The sequence below is a fragment of the Micropterus salmoides genome, unplaced genomic scaffold (assembly GCF_014851395.1).
Source record: "Micropterus salmoides isolate LMB-PRFRI ecotype aquatic unplaced genomic scaffold, ASM1485139v1 Ms_hic_scaffold_1, whole genome shotgun sequence".
Classification (NCBI taxonomy): Eukaryota; Metazoa; Chordata; class Actinopteri; order Centrarchiformes; family Centrarchidae; genus Micropterus; species Micropterus salmoides.
The window spans coordinates 1,182,186-1,198,903 of NW_024040040.1; the positions used below are offsets into that span (position 1 = coordinate 1,182,186).

The following is a 16,718-nucleotide window of genomic DNA, read 5'->3' on the forward strand; positions in this document are numbered from 1 at the left end:
GTTCCCTCTGGCTGGATGGATTTTAGCGTGATCCATCACTACCGCAGCTGGGGCTCTCCGCAGGCTCTACTTTTCTTTCATTATGGCTGTGTCTCACTCGCCAGTTTGCACCTTCCTTCAAACGTATTAATACAGATGCTGTTGCACTCACATGAATTGCGTTTAGACTTGGTAGATCACACTGCGTGTAGTGAATAATGTATTTGCATGTTACCCTCCATTACTTTGCACAATAAGATTGAAACTCCCCAAATTGCATATTCATTAAGGCAAAAAGTATAAATGAACAACAGATGCCATCTTGCACTTTGAAAGACGTCATTCTGCATGCACACCGTTAGTACATCATCTTACGTGCTATTTGTTGGTGATATCAAGTTTGCACACATTTTTACTCATGCAGACCTTTAAGTAAATCTGGCCCTTTGTTTGGACTCCAGGACGCATTGAAGACTGGTCAAATTTTTTGGAGAGAGCTCAAAGACGATGCCACCATCTGTCTCTTCCCCATCTTTGTTCGTTTCATCAAAGCATACAGGGTGAGTAAACGCAAAACATCTCAGACTCCTCCCACTCAACAGGGGGCGTGGTCTAACGTGGTCTGAAGCTCCTCCTAAAGGTACAGTCAGGACTTGTTATGAATTCATTGGTGTTGAAATGCTGACATGCTGGAGGCAGGGCCTATAACCCAAAAAGAGACTGTGTGTATTTACTGTGTTTTGTGTGTTCAGCTGGCGGAGGAGGAGAACGAGCAAAGGAGGCGCCAGGAGCAGTTACTGGAGAAACTGGAGCAGGAGGAGCAGCAGGAGGAGGAGGAGACCAAGGTAAGACTGACCTCTTACCTGTGGTGGTCAACACTCACTGATGGATCGTTATCCATTTTTCTAAGTGGACAAGTGGTTTCACTTAGAAAGTTAGAAAGTGGGCTCCTGACATGACACTCGTTACATGACACTCCTGATGTTACCTGACGCTCTTTTCATGACGCTCGTTACATGACGGACAGCCCTCAGTGTTTTTAAATGTCAAATTTAACCCCCCCCCCCGCCCCCCACAGTCTCCGTCCCACAGGGGGAAGCGGCAGCAGCAGGAGTTGCTCACTGAGCTCAGACGACGACAAGGGAAAGACAGCCGCCATGTTTATGAAGGGAAGGACGGCGCCATAGAGGACATCATTACAGGTATGTATGTCTTCATAGGGGAACAAGTGTTTCCCGGCTGTTTTCTGATTGGCTGCCTTTGTTTTTTTCACCTGCAGCTCTTAAGACCGTCCCCTTCACGGCCCGATCGGCCAAACGCAGCTCTCGCTTCTTCTGTGACCCCGCCCACTCTGAGGACACTACTGAGGATTACATCAGAGAGAGGGCAGGCTCCAGCTGAGACCACGCCCACTTCTAATCAATGACCAATTAGCACTTTCAACACTTCTGATCAATCGATGTGAACTGATGACATCATGTTTTGTATGTTATTTTATTGGTCCATTTGTGCACAGACCAGGTGCCCAGACATCACCTGACCTCTGACGTTTGACCTCTGACCTTTTAAGTTTTTGTTTTCACATCTGCTGTCTGTTCCACTCTGGCCTGAACGCTGTCAAACCAAACTCCATTCAAAAATCTGGCAACTTAAAGTCTGTTGACTGCACACAGCTGGAGGAGCAGCACCATGTACAACAACACACCTTGTTTCTGAGCGGATACTAAACAACATCAACAGGCCGATCTGGAGTCAGTCCGGCTCGAGATCCAACAACCTCAAGACAAGAAACACTCAGTGTCTGTTGTGGCGGTCTTGACCTTTTGATCATATCACATGGTCTTCCTCAGCAGGTGGTGTTTTCCATTTTTAGAGCCCTTTAGGAGCTCTTTTCCATGTGGGTAAAACATTTAGATTCAAGTTCATCCTAAAATCAAAAACATTTAAACATAAAGCTCCACCACAACTGGAAAATTCCATCTGCTATGTGGTATGGCTGAAAGACAATCTCAGCTACACGTTATTAAAGGACTAAATAAAGTTCCTTTCCCTTGACCTGGAGGACAAATGTCCTCGGGTTGGGATGAATCCGTACGATGAAGACATGGTTACAGAAACATGATGTTCCTGCCCGAGTTGTGCCTCATTTTAAAAAAACATTATCAACAAACTGTAGGCCGGTTAAATGTAATGTTCAGAGTCTGGTGTTGTTAAGGTCACATGTTCACCTCACAAGTGCTTTACCAACAGCTACGACTGCAAAGACTTTCCAGAAGGTTCTGGCTCTGTTCAGTCGGTGAGGAAACTTTCAGCTAACCTACATGTCAATCATTTCTTAGAAACATTCTGAAACAAAGGTCAGCAGGATTCTGTTCCAGCCTCCGAAGTCCTGGTTCAGGGTCAGAAGGTCTGTGGTTCTTCTGGGTTCCTAAAATCTGTGTCTTGTACAGGGTTCTAATCCTTTCACTACATTGTGTACTACTGTCTTCTACTGTATTTAACAGCCTTACCAGAGTCAGGGATACACAGAGTCTGGCACGTTTCTTAGCCCCCTCCGACGACAAACAGGAAACAGTGTTATCATAAGCATTAGCATTCACAAACAGAGGGTCAAACTGACCTTTAGAGCCAAACTCTGTTTATCCGTCCTCTGGCTGGACCCCCCTGAAGTCCTGCTGTTAGCCCGTTAGCATAGCACCAGACCCACTCCAGCACAACTTCAGTCTCCAACATGTTTTATCCAGTAACTTAATGGAAGTATTTGAATGCAGTTTGAAGCACCGCAGTGAGGGGGCGCTGTAGCAGACAACCGAACAAGGACCGTCTTCACCCGCTCCAGGTTTGACTCCACACAGCTGAGAGTCCGGACGGATTCATGAAGGAGTGCTGCTGAGGCTCTGGACATGGACACCCCTGGACCAACGTGGACGGACAGACCTGGACAGATGGGAACAGGCCCGCAGTGCTGTCCTCCAGTGTTTCTGGGGTCCCCGTTTGCCTGTCCGGTCCCAACAGTCCTGCATCAACACTTCCTCCCCCTCCCGTCCCTCACCCCGTCCCCCTCTTTATTTCAGACCTTAAACCATCATTTCAAGTCAAAACAAGAGAAAAAGTGAAACAGCACAAGTTTTCTACGTGTACATACATTTTCTAGAGAGCTGTGTAGCGTTGCTCGTACTGTTTGGTGTTTGTTGGATGTTGGTGGTGATTCTGCACTTGGTGGTGTAAATAAAACGCACCCTGTCTCCATGACGCTGCCGTCTCTCACTTTAGACATCTGATGCTTCAGTTTCTCAGTGCTGTATCAGCAGCTCGTGGACCCGAACGAGTCCTCGACTTCCACATGAGGCTCCCGGAGGGGCTGGATTCTGATTTCTGATGTAACCAGCTCTTGACCCGGCCCGGTTCTGTCCTCCGTCTTCCATTGCATATCGTACCCTCTTAGGGTAGCCGGTCGTCATAGCAACGCCGAAGGAAACTGCCGTGAAGTAGTCTTGTTTGAGTTTAATGAAGAGATTCAAGTTCACACAAAGTTAAAAAGGAAGTGGATGAAGCCGTCGGGTCCTTAAGAGAAGTCCAGCACAGAGAAAGGACCACAGACACATGTACTGAAAGTTCCCCTGCAGCCACAAAGTAGCCGTGGTTCCACCTCAGCTCACTGGAGGTACCAGATGTGCGCGCTGGGAAAGTTTTAAGCCTTTCATGCAGGAATTATTAAAAACATTATCGAGGTTCTTTTGAACAGCTCTTGCAGCACAGGAGTAAAATTCAACTCATGTTTTAACGTCATGTATTTAACAGCACACAGGTAGCATACTTTCATCTCAGTGTGTCAGAGACATAGTACTACTTCAGACTTGTTTCTGTACAGTACGTGAGTACAACACGTGTTTTATTTGGTGTGAAAAAAGTGATAGTATGTGAGATGCACGTCTGTTTTGTTATAATTCATCACATCTTTGAAAAGTAGGGCAGATATGATCACAGGCACACGTACAGAAACTACATCTCCTCTGGATTTTAGTTTGGAAAAATAGAACGGAATAGAAGAGAGTATCCACGGTTACAGAGTTGATCAGTAAAGTGGCCTGGAGAACATAACCACGGTTCCTTAATAATAACTGTGGACATGAAGGGTTCTTGAAACACCTGGCCACATTCTTCTCTCCGTTTATCCATTTAGAAAAGCTGTGTCCTCGTCTCTTTTCTTTGACCACGTTAAGGACGCTGTCCCGGCAGGTTTGTTTTTAGGATGCGTTAGGGAGCGTTCTCCGGCGTATCGAGTATTTATACGCACTCTATTCAGATATTGTTATGTTCATTCTGTGGTACTTCATTAACACGGTGTGCCCTGAAGTCACATTACCCACAATCCTCAGCCGCTGGTCCCAAGTTTTATTCAAAGTTACAAAACAATGACTGATTCTGATTGGCTGTTGAAAATCTGCCAGTTTCCTTGTTTCTGATTGGTTGTCAGTCTGTTCATTTATTTAGTAACAAATATTTAGCATGAAGTCACGATGACATTTTATTGATCCACTTAATAACTATTGATCATTAACAGCTCTCTGACAGGATTAATCCAACAGGTGATCACTTCCTGCAGTTGATCTGTGCTGTGATTGGCTGTTCAAGTCTCCTGAAATTCATCCAGAGAATGAGTTTGAAGGACGACCTTTGACCCCGAGTCCTGTCACCTGCGCGCGCACACACACACACACACACACACCTGTCAGCATCACCAGGTGTGAGACAGGGAACACAGGTGAGTCTGTGAAACAGTCTTACCCTGAAAGTGTCTCCGGCCAGCGGCTGCTGTCTCCTCTCTGATTGGTCAAGGCCCAGACTGGCTGAGGTCACATAGAGGTCAGAGTAGTCCGGACCTCCGAAACAACATGAGGTGGTCTTCATCACCGGCAGAGAGACCGTCTGCAGCCGAACACCTGAGACAACAGGTGGATCATCAGCAGCAGCACTTTGGAACAAGGGCACATACAAAACCTGAACCAGCAGAACCAGTAGAACCAGTGCTGATGGTCTCTATCTTCATCCATTTAGAACCTGAACCAGAATGATCTGTACTAGTACTAATGGTTCTAATGATGGTGGGCTTCAGTTATTTAGGACACATACTGAAACCTCATCCGTCCTCCGGTAGAACCAGTATAACTAACCAGTAACAGGGTCGATGTTAATGACCTGTCCTCCAGTTTAACCAGTATAACTAACCCGTCGCAGGGTCGATGTTGATGACGCGTCCTCCATTGTAACAGGCCACCCAGAGACGACCTTCACCGTCAACCGTCATCCCGTCTGGAAGCCCCTCCCCCTCCTCCATACGGTACACTACACGGCGGTTACCTAGGCAACACATCAAAACATAGTATAAATAACAGTATTGTGTCACTGATTGAACAGCAGCACAACTTTCTCATTATGTATATGTTGTATTTGTATTATAAAACCAGAAATACTGCAGTACAAGTACACAGTTACCGAGGTGTCCCGTGTGTGAGTTGTAGTCGAAGGCGTCAACGGTCAGAGACAAACTGTCGATGTAGAAAAATGTCCGGTGATCAAGAGACCAGTCCAACCCGTTAGATATGTCCACCTGAGAGACAGATGGGTCAGTCCAGGTGACCGACAGGTGACAGACAGATACTGACAGGGGATCTTACCTGGTCCAGGTGTCTGGTCACAGTCAGGTCAGAGGTCACAGAGAACAGGGATCCTTGTTGTCTCTGAACCTCCGCAGGTCGGACCTCCTTCCCCATTGTACCTGAAATACTATACAGTGTTACCATGGAAACGCTACTTCAGAAAGGAAGGTAGACAGACAGGTGACTAGAAAGATGACCAGACAAGTAGACAGACCAGTAACCAGACAGACAGGTAAACAGGGAGGTAGACAGGTAAACAGACCGGTAAATAGAGTAGACAGACGGGTAGACAGAAAGGTGACCAGACTGACCTGCCAGCAGGCGTCCTATCGGATCGACCTTCCCGTCATTCAGTCGGTTGTTCGGTTTGTCACCATCAACCTCCACCAATGATGTCATTGTCTGAGTCGACCAATCAACGGCCACAATGCTGCGACCCACGCCTGCAACATAACCACCTGCCCTGCGAGGAACCACGAAGCCCACTGTGTCACCTGAGGATGGACGCGCAGGTGTGATTAATACTTCATTGATAAACTCAGCTGAATGTTTCCTACGTGCTGATTGGGTGACCTGTCTCCACAGACTGGATCTGATTGGTCGCTGGGCTCCAGCGGTGGATTTTCTGTCCAGCGATGTCAACAAACAGCAGCGTCTGTTCTAGCTCCTCCCACACCGGCCCTTCACCAATCAGAGCGCTCGCCTTCACCGCACACTGCACCTTCACTGATGACATCATCTGTACCTGTCTGAACGGACCAATCAGAGCGTCAGCCCGTGTAGTGGCTATATCAATCTTCTAGCCCCGCCCGGCACTAGAAGAGTAGTTTTAACGCACCTTTGTTCCTCTTCGCCGATCCAGCATTCGAATAATAATTTACCATCCTACAGAAAGGAACCTTGATCCTACCAAAACATTGTAGCTGAATGCACGTGTGTGTAAATCAACTATCAATAAATTAACTCAAAAATGATGTCAAATAAGGTGAGACATGCTGATCAGCTAAAGCCGTTTATTAATTAGACCACGCCCACAGTTACTATGGTCAGGCTGATTAGCCAATCAGAGGCCGAACTGTCCATCAAAATCAGTGAATCAGAACTACAACCAAAAATACGGGAAGTCTTGAAATAATAACTACTGTTCTTTAAATATAAACAAAAAAACGTTTCCATGGAAACAACAGGGACACTACACTAAAATAACACATCCTAAATCTGAATGAGTGAAATAATCTCATTAAATACTCCTTTCTTTACATAGTTGAATGTGCTGACAACAAAAATACACAAAAATTATCAATGGAAATCAAATTTATCAACCCATGGAGGTCCTGCACGGTGTTGGGCTGTAAGCACAACCCCCACCTGTGGACGTCGGGCCCTCGTACCACCCTCATGGAGTCTGTTTCTGACTGTTTGAGCAGACACATGCTGGAGGTCATTTTGCAGGGCTCTGGCAGAGCTCCTCCTGCTCCTCCTTGCACAAAGGCGGAGGTAGCGGTCCTGCTGCTGGGTTGTTGCCCTCCTACGGCCTCCTCCACGTCTCCTGATGTACTGGCCTGTCTCCTGGTAGCGCCTCCGTGCTCTGGACACTACGCTGACAGACACAGCAAACCTTCTTGCCACAGCTCGCATTGATGTGCCATCCTGGATGAGCTGCACTACCTGAGCCACTTGTGTGGGTTGTAGACTCCGTCTCATGCTACCACTAGAGTGAAAGCACCGCCAGCATTCAAAAGTGACCAAAACATCAGCCAGGAAGCACAGGAACTGAGAAGTGGTCTGTGGTCCCCACCTGCAGAACCACTCCTTTATTGGGGGTGTCTCGCTAATTGCCTATAATTTCCACCTGTTGTCTTTTCCATTTGCACAACAGCATGTGAAACTGATTGTCAATCAGTGTTGCTTCCTGAGTGGACAGTTTGATTTCACAGGAGTGTGATTGACACAGAGTTACATTGTGTTGTTTTAGTGTTCCCTTTATTTTTTTGAGCAGTGTATTTACTATAGAGTATTACAGTACTACTCATCCTAATACTACTGCTGCTAGTACAGAGCATGGTTACTGCACATTGTACTGCTGTGTCTTGGTACTTGATATGACACTGTTATACTAGAATCTACTGCAGTATTGCAAAGTACCACTCAGTGCATCATAGTACTACAGGTACAGAGCGTAGTGCTGCTGCTCGAAGTTTTAGATTACAGGACTTGCAATAGTTCGAGGTGAGTTAATGTTTTAACTGTTGCTGACTCCACGTTTCTCTCTCGCCAGACTCCATTAACGATCCGTCCGTTTTTGTTGCTGCCTTGCTTGTTGACGCATCACAGATCGGCTGGACTCTTCACTCCAGACTTCATGAATATTATGGATTTTAATTAAATCGGCCGACAAATAAAAGCCCGCAGGACGTCTCGTGATGACTTTCAGGACCAGATCAGATTCAGGTCAGCTCCTGTCTGCCCGCAGCAAGTGCTGGAATACTGGTTGTAACTGAGCGCAGTTTGGTGCGCGGATGAACGCCGACGTGAGTCACGATCACTCACAAATAACTTTATCCCACTGAAGTGATCCTCAAAGGCCCGCTGGGCTCCAGGTCAGGACCGATGTCTGGATGGAGTCTGGCTTCATTATACGTGCTTTTGACACATGAAGTACGCCTTCAGATAACCGCGTGCTTCAATAGGAGGCACACACAGGACAGCCCTGTGTAACGTACTTTAGCATACAAGTACACAGATTTAAACCCTACCTGCTGCAGTACTTCTCGCTGAAGTATTGTAGGGTAGATGCAGTACTTTCAGACGGATCCAAAAAGTTTATTGTGTTGCTTTGCTGCAGCTGACGACCTGGAAGCTCCGCCCCCCCCAAACCGGCTGACTCTGACTAAACGCCCCCGATTGAAGTGCTGAGCCAGCAAAGTGAGAGACCCGTCTGATCAGTAATCGATCATCAAAACTGCTGAGGTTCATAAACCGCCACAGAGCTCAGATCAGACTCACTGATTAAAGGATTTCTTTAAATCTGAATCTATAATTATTCATGCTGCTGTGAAAGTGATCAGTAGAATTATTCTTTTACTCATCAACAACTGAAAGCTCTCTCCTCCTGCTCCTATCAGGCTCAACCATTTGATCCTGTTCAATCATCTTTAAAGACTGACTCTCAGATCAAGTTTGTCGCCGCCGTGTGGCAGAACACAGAACTACACGAAGGATCCAGTGTAGGGCATTTCTTCCACACCTGGTTCCTGGTAAACTGGAGCAGGTCTTTGGTTCTGGTCTGTACTGAACCTGGTGGAGAAATATTTACAACATGATGCATGTGAGGACCATGAGATGTGGCTGAAAGCTCCAGAAACAACACGTCATAAGAATAAAGAACAAAATCCATTTTTACAAAACAAGAAAAAGAAACAAGGAGGAAACGAAACCAAACAGCTTTTCAAAATAAAAGCACTTTTAAAAACGTTTACAAGAAATGACAGATATCTCGTTGAAAATAAGAACTAAATATACACATCAAGAGAAAGTGCAAGAAACACTTCCTGTAGCTTTTCACAATAAGACATCCTGCTTGGTCTGTGGTGCAAAGCTTTTAATGTGAAGGAACAACAACAGGAAGAGTTCAGCTTCTACAGAAAGCAGTTCTGATACAAACAGAACGTTATCAGCTGAACACAACTCCAAACCTCTGGATTCAACACCGGCAGAGCTCCGGGCCCTGGCAGAGCCCCGGACCCCAAGCTGAAACATAGCCTGTGCTGTGTTGCTGCGTGTGATGCCACACGGAGAGAAACCCAGCTGTTACTGTTGCTGAGCTCTGATTGGACAATCAGTTTGGGGGAGGGGTTCAGAGAAAACCTGTGCAAGTAGATTTTCAGGCGAGGATGAAGAGTTGCAAAGACCACCACCAAAGTCCAGGAAACCCACGTGGGTTAACTGGACCTGAAGAGACACAGGGGGCAGTGAGGGACGGGGTTCAGTTCCTGAAGGTCTGGAGGGTTTTTATTGTTCAGGCAGAAACACAGAAGAATAAAACATGTTCATCAGTTACATTAGCTGGGTGACCAATCATTAACACACATCACTTTTTGGCAGCAGAGGCTCTGCCGTCTCTGAATGGAGGATCACTTTTTGGCACGTGGGCTCTGCTGTCTCTGTACATACACTCTGAATGGAGTATCACTTTTTGGCAGCAGAGGATCTGGCTCGGTTCAACCTGTCAATCAGCAGGTGGTCGGAGGTGGAGCACCTGGAGAGGACCGCCCCAATCTCTGATTCGTTCTTGCGTTCGATGGCAGCATCCGCCGCCCCCTCCAGATCACTGACAGGAAGAGAAGCAGAGTTACCTGGGTGGTCAGATCTCACCTGTTTGATGATGTCAAAGCTTTTAGGAGTCTTACCTGATGGCAAGGTGAGCTTTGACCTTCTGCTCAGGAGTTACCTTGGAAACGTACTTCTTCGCTTCATACTTGTTGTTACTCTTCATGCAGACTTCAACAAATGCCTGAGGAGACAAACACTAAGCATCATGGGAAATGTAATTCTATCTTTATTTAAAATAAAGTTAAAGTCAGTTTGATAATCTTTATTTAAAATGACAGGCTGGCAAGGGGTACCAGGTAGCCAATAGGAGACTTCTTGCTCTTTGAGAACTTCTCTAACTCCTCCCACTCCTCCTTCTCTGCCAGAGACTTCAGCTTTAACCACCAGTACCTGCACAGGTAGAGACACAGGTGAGACAGAGACAGGCAGTCAGACAGGCAGTCGGACAGGTGGAGTGACATTGAACAACATGTATGTTAAAACATGAGTACTGAAAGCAGCTGAAGAGTGGTGAGAGAGGGAGCTGCAGATACAGCAGCTGAAGTGATGAAAGCAGCTGAAGAGTGGTGAGAGAGTGAGCTGCAGATACAGCAGCTGACGTGATGAAAGCAGGTGAAGAGTGGAGAGAGAGTGAGCTGCAGATACAGCGGCTGAAGTGTTGAAAGCAGCTGAAGAGTGGAGAGAGAGGGAGCTGCAGATACAGCAGCTGAAGTGATGAAAGCAGGTGAAGAGTGGAGAGAGAGTGAGCTGCAGATACAGCGGCTGAAGTGTTGAAAGCAGCTGAAGAGTGGAGAGAGAGGGAGCTGAAGATACAGCGGCTGAAGAGTGGAGAGAGAGGGAGCTGAAGATACAGCGGCTGAAGAGTGGAGAGAGAGAGAGCTGCAGATACAGCAGCTGAAGTGATGAAAGCAGCTGAAGAGTGGTGAGAGAGTGAGCAGCAGATACAGCAGCTGAAGAGTGGAGAGAGAGTGAGCTGCAGATAAAGCAACTGAAGTGATGAAAGCAGCTGAAGAGTGGTGAGAGAGTCAGCTGCTGATACAGCAGCTGAAGTGATGAAAGCAGCTGAAGAGTGGTGAGAGTGAGCTGCAGATACAGCAGCTGAAGTGATGAAAGCAGCTGAAGAGTGCTGAGAGAGGGAGCTGCAGATACAGCAGCTGAAGTGATGAAAGCAGGTGAAGTGATGAAAGCAGCTGAAGTGATGAAAGCAGCTGAAGAGTGGAGAGAGAGTGAGCAGCAGATACAGCAGCTGAAGAGTGGAGAGAGAGGGAGCTGCAGATACAGCGGCTGAAGAGTGGAGAGAGAGGGAGCTGCAGATACAGCAGCTGAAGAGTGGTGAGAGAGGGAGCTGCAGATACAGCGGCTGAAGAGTGGAGAGAGAGGGAGCAGCAGATACAGCGGCTGAAGAGTGGAGAGAGAGAGCGCTGCAGATACAGCAGCTGAAGTGATGAAAGCAGCTGAAGTGATGAAAGCAGCTGAAGAGTGGTGAGAGAGTGAGCTGCAGATACAGCAGCTGAAGTGATGAAAGCAGCTGAAGAGTGGTGAGAGAGTGAGCTGCAGATACAGCAGCTGAAGAGTGGAGAGAGAGGGAGCTGCAGATACAGCGGCTGAAGAGTGGAGAGAGAGGGAGCTGCAGATACAGCGGCTGAAGAGTGGAGAGAGAGTGAGCTGCAGATAAAGCAACTGAAGTGATGAAAGCAGCTGAAGTGATGAAAGCAGCTGAAGAGTGGTGAGAGAGTGAGCTGCTGATACAGCAGCTGAATTGATGAAAGCAGCTGAAGAGTGGTGATAGAGTGAGCTGCAGATACAGCAGCTGAAGTGATGAAAGCAGCTGAAGTGATGAAAGCAGCTGAAGTGATGAAAGCAGCTGAAGTGATGAAAGCAGCTGAAGAGTGGAGAGAGAGGGAGCTGTAGATACAGCAGCTGAAGAGTGGAGAGAGAGGGAGCTGTAGATACAGCAGCTGAAGAGTGGAGAGAGAGTGAGCTGCAGATAAAGCAACTGAAGTGATGAAAGCAACTGAAGAGTGGTGAGAGAGTGAGCTGCAGATACAGCAGCTGAAGTGATGAAAGCAGCTGAAGAGTGGTGAGAGAGGGAGCTGCAGATACAGCAGCTGAAGTGATGAAAGCAGCTGAAGAGTGGTGAGAGAGGGAGCTGCAGATACAGCAGGTGAAGTGATGAAAGCAGGTGAAGTGATGAAAGCAGCTGAAGAGTGGAGAGAGAGGGAGCTGCTGATACAGCAGCTGAATTGATGAAAGCAGCTGAAGAGTGGTGATAGAGTGAGCTGCAGATACAGCAGCTGAAGTGATGAAAGCAGCTGAAGTGATGAAAGCAGCTGAAGATTGGAGAGAGAGGGAGCTGTAGATACAGCAGCTGAAGAGTGGAGAGAGAGTGAGCTGTAGATACAGCAGCTGAAGAGTGGAGAGAGAGGGAGCTGTAGATACAGCAGCTGAAGAGTGGAGAGAGAGTGAGCTGCAGATAAAGCAACTGAAGTGATGAAAGCAACTGAAGAGTGGTGAGAGAGTGAGCTGCAGATACAGCAGCTGAAGTGATGAAAGCAGCTGAATAGTGGTGAGAGAGGGAGCTGCAGATACAGCGGCTGAAGAGTGGAGAGAGAGGGAGCTGCAGATACAGCAGGTGAAGTGATGAAAGCAGCTGAAGTGATGAAAGCAGCTGAAGAGTGGAGAGAGAGGGAGCTGCAGATACAGCAGCTGAAGAGTGGAGAGAGAGGGAGCTGCAGATACAGCGGCTGAAGAGTGGAGAGAGAGGGAGCTGCAGATACAGCAGCTGAAGAGTGGAGAGAGAGGGAGCTGCAGATACAGCAGCTGAAGAGTGGAGAGAGAGGGAGCTGCAGATACAGCGGCTGAAGAGTGGAGAGAGAGGGAGCTGCAGATAAAGCAACTGAAGTGATGAAAGCAGCTGAAGCGAGTTTAAGTTACGGAAGCAGTTCCTGTCAGGACCTCAGGACCTCCTGTCCCGCATAACTCACCTTTTGTCGGGAACTCTGAAGTCTCTGTAAAGCTGCTCTGCTTGTTTGTGGAGTCCTAAAGCCAGCAGAGCCTCCATGGTTGCCTGCAGGAAGTGACATCACAAGGCAGGTAGTGACTAAATCCCTGACACAATTTGTAAGTGCTAACATTCATTCAAACTAAGAAACAACCCAGAGGTCTTAACGTTAATGTTTAGGAATAGTGTGGCATCGTCTGCATTGTGGTTGACAAGTTCTGTATTTCACACATCCTGACCTGAACACACAGGACTGACTGGAAAACAGATGACCCAGCCCTTTTCTGAATCTGTAGAGACAGAACAAGTAGCCCCACTCCTTTATGTACCTGTAGAGACAGTCCAAGTAGCCCCGCCCCTTTCTCATCATCCAGTTTTCGTTGGACACGAAGGAGACGCATCTCGTCCTCTGTGGCCTGAAGAGAAATATTTAAATTAATGCTGTGAATAATGAGGTTAAATCAAAGATGACATGAGCTTGTTGTATCTGCAGCTCACTCTCTCACCACTCTTGAGCTGTTGAACTGTTTCCTGTCCACTTGCAGCTCGTCCTACAAAACCAGTCCATGGTATCTTTTATTATCTGGCTTTGTTTTAATCTAAAAGATTAAAGTTATACCTTTGCAGCAAACTCGTTCTTCGCCTTGTTGTATTCATCTACAGCACTCTGCAGGAGAGACAGACGGCTCTCTAACCTCTGCAACCAGAGTCAAAGACAGAGACCATCAGAGAGAAAAGGGGATAGAGATCCAGATGGTTCTAGACATATAAATTAAGTCTGTTATTTGATGTGAATCAGAATCTTGGGACTTCACCATAATCAATATTTTGGCAAGTCAATGCCAAAATTGTGAAAACATGACTGTAGGGCTGAAGCGATTTATCGAGAAAATCAAATAACTATTACTGAAAAGCATCAATGCTTTGTTTAATCCATTTAACTATATACAGCGCATGGAAACTCTTAATGTTGCACAACGCCCTCACGCTGTGGAAAGGTGAAGACGACAAGATTTGATGACACAGATTACAAAATGGAGGAGAGAGAAAATAGAGGGGGAGGAAGAAGACACAGAGAGAAAGACAGGAAGTGTCCAAAGTCTGGGATCATTTCAAGCTAACAGAAAACAGCAGCTCTGTACGGAGTGTCTGCTGTAAGACAGAACCCACGGCTTCAGCATCTGAGCAGAAAGACCGGTCCAGCATCCAGTCCATGGAGCGGACTCCAAACAAGCTAACGTTAGCATTTAACCTAAAAGGTAAGCAAAGGTAAGGGTCGGTTCTTAGCTGGAAATGTGGAAATGTGCTGACCAATTAGTCTCAGAGTTTGGGTTTGAACGTTACAGTGATCCGAGTTACACAGCTGATCCCAGGACCGGGGGCAAATTTATTATCTGATTACTCGCTGAATTTGCTGGAATAGGTGAAGTTAGTTTCAATATTTAACATTTGTTGTTTTTTTTGCGGCTGTTACCTTCAACAGCTCCGTGTGAAAGCCTCCAGTCCTTGGAGGTGTTAGAGAACTGATGTAGGCAGACGTTTCATACATTTGCAGCACTAAGAACTAAATGTTTGTCCAACGCACCTGCTCCACTAGGAGGAGTTAGGGACAATACGGTCCATTTCAATCATCAATAACGGTTTAGTTTTACAACATAAAATCTCAAACCACTGCCAGTATAGACAGAGACCACCTTTAAACATTTCACACCTGAGAGTTTGTAATGTTAATTTTTAGTACATGCTGAAAGTACATGAGAGTTATTGTATAGTTTTCACTGTGGTATCGAGTAGAATATCGAGAATTGTGGCATTTCACTGGTAATGGCATTGACCAACACATTTCAGATAACGTGACGTCTCTGTCAGACTCACCATCCAGAGGTAGACCTGCTTCCTTGTCAGACTTCAAACTAAGCAGAAGATCTGAATGGAAGCAGACAGAGACCCCCTTTTCAGGTGGTATTGGTCTGGTTCTTTACTTTGACTGACACACTAGAACAAACCAATAGGTGTTGTTACCTTCTCTCTGTAACTGGCAGTCACGTAATAGTTGGCCAGTTCCTGGTGATCATCATCCTGGTTATACAGGTCCTTCAGGGTTTCCTGTTCCTGCAGCTTACAGAACTGACACACACATAAATAAACCACAGGTTAAATAACCAGAGGTTAGACTAACCAGAGGGAGAGACCCACTTCCCATAATGAACCCACTACATCACATAGTAGAGTCCACGTGAAAGGGGGGCGGTGTTTAGCAGGTTATTCCCCAAAAGAAAATATGGCGGTTCTATCACAATTTATAAAGATGAATCTGAAAATATAAGTGACTGTTGTCAGGGCAACCAACAGCTGATCTGTTGATCTTTACAAATCAAGACTCAATAATCTAACACCCCATCCGGAGACCAGACACATCAGCCAGCTCAGGTTTCATTTGTTCTGATTTGATTCTCCCTACATAGAGATATATTATGACATTGTTAATAAGTCAGATTAAGGTCTATAGGAGTGAGGGGGAGGAGGTCATGATGAAGAGTACCTGTCTGTAGAGACTGAGTGCGACGGGTTGGTTCCTCAGAGTCATAAAGAAATCTCCTCGATTCATCTCGTTCTTCAGGTAACTCACCACGGTGTAAACTGAAAACACAGGTAGCCATCAGCGTGACATCGTCCACGGAAACCGTGTGTTTGTACTGAAGGAAGGAACAGGACCGGATGTGGAACCTCAGCAGCGACTCTCTGAGCGCCGGACAGATCATTTTAGAAAGTTGCCTTTCATCTGTTTAACAAACTCAGAATGTAATCAAAGCTGCAAGAAGCATGGGTGGGCCCTCGCACATGTAGCACGTCGAGGTGTGAGGCGGCCGCGTTGCAGATTCTGGAGTTCTGCCGGTGCAGCTGTGAATCTGCCAGATGCTTCGGACGTTGCACAAAAGTGTTAATAATTACTTGCTGTGTCCCCTTTGTGGAGCTACATAGCACTTCGCACTATGACTATAACTGAACATGTAAATGTGTTCGGGGCGGGACTGTTATCAATCACGTAACGTTTGGTAAAGATGTGAGCATGTGAATCATTGATTTTGGATGCCACAGGCACGCCATTCCACGAAAACGCACCATTTGTCTAATTTTTAATCGTCACTGGCTTTAGAGTGGACAGGGAAAATCTGAAGTTGGTCGCACTAATTCTCTAGGGGGTGTTTGTTAAAGTACGGTGCGTGAAAATCAAAAATTCAAAATGGCCGACTTCCTGTTGGGTTTAGGGCATCGCTCCAAGAGGCTTTTTGGTACGTCTGGACATGATACACGAGCCACAGAAAATTCATTCATGTAGGTCAAACGTGCCGTGGGGGCTGCTTTGTTGAAAGTCACTTCCATTTGCCTGCAGGTAGCACTATGGCTATGGGTGAATGTTGGCATGTAGGTGTGTTCAGGGCGGGACTCTTATTAAATGTGTAAAATGTTGTACAGATTTGAGCATATATACACACTATATATATACACACACACACACACACATATATATATATATATAATCATTTGTACAACGTTTCCAGTCGTTCTGAAGGTGGTACAAACGCTGTAACTCACCGAGGTCGGTGTCTCCACTCTCCACTGCTTTACTGAGAGCCAACTGACTCCTCTTCATCTTCAGCAGCAAAGGAACCTGTTCTCCGGACCGAGCCTCAAAGTCCAGCAGCTGGAACAGAGAAAATAAACTCTCAGAGTCCAGAGGTACC

The 16,718-nt window shown here is 46.5% G+C and overlaps 3 protein-coding genes across 4 annotated transcripts in view; 1 reads left to right on the plus strand and 2 right to left on the minus strand.

Moving 5' to 3' along the window:
• LOC119915541 (formin-like protein 2) overlaps window positions 1-1,380 on the plus strand; it is a gene marked incomplete at its 5' end in the record, with an annotated part of 26,408 nt that extends 25,028 nt beyond the window's left edge. The window contains 4 exons of the mRNA XM_038735102.1: window positions 441-539; window positions 732-824; window positions 1,058-1,181; window positions 1,259-1,380. Of these exons, the coding sequence (XP_038591030.1) occupies window positions 441-539; window positions 732-824; window positions 1,058-1,181; window positions 1,259-1,380 (438 nt within the window). The remainder of the gene's footprint in view (window positions 1-440; window positions 540-731; window positions 825-1,057; window positions 1,182-1,258) is intronic.
• Window positions 1,381-4,351: 2,971 nt separating this feature from the next.
• On the minus strand, window positions 4,352-8,549 carry LOC119910718 (regucalcin-like). Its single transcript, XM_038729542.1, has 8 exons — window positions 8,396-8,549; window positions 6,213-6,388; window positions 5,951-6,133; window positions 5,658-5,758; window positions 5,476-5,590; window positions 5,209-5,340; window positions 4,768-4,922; window positions 4,352-4,676 (listed from the first exon to the last, which is right to left on the minus strand). Exons 2-8 carry the CDS (start codon window positions 6,376-6,378, stop codon window positions 4,626-4,628), a joined length of 903 nt encoding a protein of 300 aa, XP_038585470.1. The 5' UTR covers window positions 6,379-6,388; window positions 8,396-8,549; the 3' UTR covers window positions 4,352-4,625.
• A 670-nt stretch (window positions 8,550-9,219) lies between these two features.
• The window catches only part of vps16 (vacuolar protein sorting 16 homolog), a 28,904-nt gene continuing 21,405 nt past the window's right edge, over window positions 9,220-16,718 (minus strand). The window contains exons 16-25 of one of the 2 annotated variants that reach the window (XM_038712235.1): window positions 16,570-16,678; window positions 15,515-15,612; window positions 14,995-15,099; window positions 13,592-13,669; window positions 13,302-13,388; window positions 12,956-13,038; window positions 10,265-10,361; window positions 10,049-10,152; window positions 9,813-9,969; window positions 9,220-9,639 (exon numbers count right to left, since the gene is read on the minus strand). In XM_038712235.1, coding sequence (XP_038568163.1) covers window positions 9,828-9,969; window positions 10,049-10,152; window positions 10,265-10,361; window positions 12,956-13,038; window positions 13,302-13,388; window positions 13,592-13,669; window positions 14,995-15,099; window positions 15,515-15,612; window positions 16,570-16,678 — 903 coding nt within the window. In that variant the 3' untranslated portion in view covers window positions 9,220-9,639; window positions 9,813-9,827. Of the gene's footprint in view, window positions 9,970-10,048; window positions 10,153-10,264; window positions 10,362-12,955; window positions 13,039-13,301; window positions 13,389-13,591; window positions 13,670-14,994; window positions 15,100-15,514; window positions 15,613-16,569; window positions 16,679-16,718 lie in introns of both variants that reach the window. The other variant, XM_038712149.1, reaches the window with a different exon arrangement.

Bases quoted from the DNA above. Each gene is read 5' to 3' on its own strand.
- LOC119910718 (XM_038729542.1), bottom strand. From the start codon at position 6,378: ATGATGTCATCAGTGAAGGTGCAGTGTGCGGTGAAGGCGAGCGCTCTG. The intron at 6,134-6,212 runs GTCACCCAATCA...GTCCATCCTCAG, and splicing joins GATCCAGTCTGTGGAGACAG to GTGACACAGTGGGCTTCGTG. The intron at 5,759-5,950 runs GTCAGTCTGGTC...ATAGTATTTCAG, and splicing joins GATAGGACGCCTGCTGGCAG to GTACAATGGGGAAGGAGGTC.